General features: G+C 33.4%; 1 protein-coding gene across 1 annotated transcript in view; it reads left to right on the top strand.

Moving 5' to 3' along the window:
- kif13a (kinesin family member 13A) overlaps positions 1 to 4,266 on the top strand; it is a 90,428-nt gene that overhangs the window by 23,654 nt on the left and 62,508 nt on the right. Inside the window, exon 4 of the mRNA XM_016472625.1 lies at positions 119 to 179. Coding sequence (XP_016328111.1) covers positions 119 to 179 — 61 coding nt within the window. The remainder of the gene's footprint in view (positions 1 to 118; positions 180 to 4,266) is intronic.

The raw sequence follows: 4,266 nt of genomic DNA, 5'->3' as shown, positions 1-4,266 counted from the left end.
TTGTGGGTGTGTGTGTGTGTGTGTGTGTGTGTGTGTGCTGTTAAACACTTAAAGGCGTCTTTTGTCCGTGTGAGGCTGGATGGCGTGTGCTAACATGCGTGTGTTTGTGTGTCTGCAGGTGTTCGCCTTTGACCACTGCTTCTGGTCCATGGACGAGTCCAACATCCCGAAGTACGCCGGTGAGTCAAGCTTTAACACTCACACCTCAGCCATGATTATGGATTATATTGTAATATGGAAAGCCCTGGAAATGACATATATATATATATATATATATAAACCCAAACAAACCTCAAACAAAACTTTGAAAGATGTAATGCTGCAAACGTATTAGCACCAGCTAATCAGATGTAATTGATGATTTCAGCAGTTTTTGTGATTTCTGTGTGTTTTTCCATCACACTGTAATGCAGCGCACTGATGCTGTTCTTCTATCGGTTCAGTCTGTCAGAATAAAGCCGGCTGACGAACGGTTGACTAGTGAACATGTTCTCACATGGACAGTTTGTGCTGGTGTCATTCTTACAGTCTAACGCATATAAAGGTGTTTTATGAGTCTTATATTGACTCGTGTAGACAGAGCGGTCATTAAAGGCTTTTAGGAAGGATGATGTGCAGTTATAAGGTTTATACAGGCCTGGACGGAAGCGTACAAACTCATTAAAACTCATTAAAACATTCAGTAAAGTTAATGGATGCATTGAGAAATTCCACATTTATATATATATATATATATATGTATATATATCCAGCCAAGAGAAGACGAGTCTCTGTCAAAGTCTACAAGCAAGAGAAGACTTCACCAGAGCAAATACAGAGGCTTCACCACAAGCTGCAAACAAGGCCAGATTAGACTTTGCCAAAAAACATCTAAAAAAGCCACAGCACTTCTGGAAAAGCATGCTTTGGATGGCTGAAGTTAAGATCAACCTGCACCAGAATGACGGGAAGAAAAGAGTGTGGAGAAGGCTTGGAACAGCTCATGATCAAAGCACACAGCATCATCTGTGAAACATGGAGCAGTGTGATGCATGAGCGTGCATGGCTTCAGTGGCTCTGGGTTACTGGTGTTTAGTGAAGATGAGACAGAAGACAGAAGCAGCCGGATGAACTCTGAAGTGTGTAGAGATATACTCTCTGCGCAGATTCAGTCAAATGCAGCAAAGCTGATTGGGCGGCGCTTCATAGTACAGATGAACGATGACTCAAAACATACAGCAAAAGCAACCCAGTAGTTTTTGAAGGTAAAAAGTGGAATATTCTGCAATGGCCAAGTCAAGTGATCTCTACGGAGCCCGGGAAGTCGGTTTTGCAATCCGTCCCCTTGGGTTTGTAAACTGTACTCACGGATTCATGCAGCAAGCTCCTAGGTAGCCTACGTGTTAACGAATCATATTGTATATTGTTTTATTGCATATTATTAGGTGGAATAGGCCTACAGCAAATGGTCTTAAGTGATTCTCTATCAATTGTAACGGTACGAGGTGGAATACAACGATTTAATAAGAAAGATGTGCATCAAAATCTTGTTTAATTTGTGATAATCTTAGGACTTGATTATTATTGTATAATAAACCTGGCATTGTGACTGAGTTTGGAGTCATTTGTTCCTCTTTTGTAAGTCGTTTTGGATAAAACCTTCTTCTAAACGCATATGTAACCTAAATGTAAAATAATAATAATAGCTATTATTATTATTATTTTAATTTATAGGCTAAATAAATGAGTGCACTGAAAACAGTAAAATGTTTGTCATAAAATAATTAATGAATGCTTTATTTTGAAATAACCTTTTACAGTTTTGGAGCTGTGTTTGTGTACTATTCATTCTTAACATATTTTTATGTTGTTTGAATTTTTACATAAATATTGTGTTACACTGAATGACAATGTAACATTATTTCAACCAAATTTTGACATGTTATTCTCCAAAAACTTATTTGAAACCTGAAAAGTAGACACTTTACTTACATTTAATGTGCTTTCTATGGACATACGGTACATTATTGGTTTTGTATTGCTTTTTACCTTCTTCTCTCGGAACTCTATCGTTTTATTTTTTAGAAAATTCAGGCAAAATTATATTCTTCTTTTTAGCGTTTATTTTAGGCTATAAACCACAGGCGGAGGTGTTTTATCCTATTGGTGATTAATATAAATAAACGCTAAAAAGAAGACTATTTTGTGAGTGCGGATCATGGTCTCATTGGCTACTATGAAAAATAATGTTTAATAAACACAATACTATGCATCCCGCACCGTGGTTGAATCTGCCGGTGGGGGCGGGGCCACAAATCCACGAGTTTACAAACCCGAGGGAACGGATTGCGAAAGCGTGGACACGGATTATGAATTTGTGGGTACGGATTCAAAAATCGAAGGTACGGTTTACAAAATCTGAGCGCACGGATTGGAAATTCGTGGGTACGGTTTATTAATCCGTGGGCATGATTTGTTAAACCGAGAGAACAGTGTAAGAATTCGTGAGTACGGTTTATAAACTGGGGACGGATTGCAAAACCGTCGCCACGGATTGTTTTTTTTTCTCCTACAGGTGACTTCCCGGGCTTCGTAGATCTCAACCCGATTGAGCTGCATTTCACTCACTGAAGACAACACTAAAGCAGAAAGAGCCACAAACACACAAAAACTTTGGTCTGGCAAAGCATCACAAAGAAGAAACCCAGTCTCTGCTGATCTCCATGAGCTCCAGACTTAAGTCAGTCATCGCCTGCAAAGGATTCTCAACGAAATATTAAAAATGAACATTTTATTTATTTGTCCAATTACATTTGAGCCCCTGAAGATGGGGGGACTGTGTATAAAAATGGTTGTAATTCTTAAGCATTTTATGTTATATTTATTTCAACTCCTTGAATTAAAGCTTAAAGTCTGCACTTCAATTTCATCTTGATTGTTTCATTTTAATTCTATTCTGGTGGCATACAGAGCTGAAATTATGAAAATTGTGTCAGTGTCCAAATTAGATTATGTGGACAGTACCTTACTTACATGTGCAATATATTTAATATGTTTTTTTGTCTTGTTGATAGGTGGCTTATATTTTTGTTTATTGGAGTTAATATGTGAATATGAATGTTTAGTTAACAATAATAACCCTGGTCTGCCTAGCAACTACTCAGATGAACGTTATGAATTCTCTGATAAATTAAGTGAATGGAAAAAGTAATTTCTCATGGTTCAATTACTCGTTGCTCAAACAGGGTTAATGATTTGTGACAGCAACAAAAGGTTTCTCAGGAATAATGCAGAAAACTGAGTGGAATATTCACTTCTGCTCAGGGTTTTTATTCTTAACTAAAGCTAAAAAAAATGTTTTTGTTAAAATATATTATTAAAAAATTGTGAAATAAATATTAAATGAGAAATTTAAACAAAAATTAGAATTAGTTTTCATTTTAAGTGCTTTTGTGATTTTATCATTTTTTTAATATTTCTGTTTAATTTCATTTTCATTATTATTATTTTAGTTTTAGTTATTTAAGTACTTCAGTTTAAACTTATTTCATTTCAGTTCGTTGCCAGTGCAACAGTTTTAAGTTTTTCATGCAAGTTCTTGTAATATTAGTTTTTTGTCATTTTTATTAGTTTTTGTTTTTTTCTTAATGTCTATATATTTTTTTTATTATTTTAATTTTATTTTTAGTTATTTCAGTACATCAAGCTAAATTAGATGAAAATGAGAAATGTTGCCTTGGCAACTATCTGAACAAAAAAGTGAATATTTTATTTAATTTTAATATTTAATATTAATATTTTATTTTTATATTAATATTATAATTTTTTTAATGGTTTTATTTTTAGTTACTTTAATAATCCTGCTAACTGGAAAAAAGTTAAGTACATTACTAAAATTACTAAAACTGAAATAAAAATACATTTATAAAAAAATACAAGCTATAAAATCTTTAAAAAATAGATGAACAGAAATATAAAAAAAATAAAATAGGTAAAAATGCCGAAAGCACTTAACAGAATTACTAAAATGAAAATGAAAAATAAAAAAATAAAATAAAAAAATTAATTAGTAAATATGTCAATGAATATTATGGTAACACTTTACAATAAGGTTCATAAGTTAACATTAGTTAACTACATTAGTTAACATGAAGTAAGAATGGCATTTATTAATCTTAGTTCATATTAATTTCAACATTTACTAATGCACTATTAAAATCAAAAGTTGTGTTGGTTAACATTAGTTTATGCACTGTGAACTAACTGTAATACTGTATTTGTATTACA

The sequence above is a fragment of the Sinocyclocheilus anshuiensis genome, unplaced genomic scaffold, assembly GCF_001515605.1.
Source record: "Sinocyclocheilus anshuiensis isolate Anshui unplaced genomic scaffold, SAMN03320099.WGS_v1.1 scaffold796, whole genome shotgun sequence".
NCBI classification, from domain to species: domain Eukaryota; kingdom Metazoa; phylum Chordata; class Actinopteri; order Cypriniformes; family Cyprinidae; genus Sinocyclocheilus; species Sinocyclocheilus anshuiensis.
Note: the sequence above shows the minus strand (reverse complement) of the source record. Positions and strands in the feature narration are given on the sequence as shown.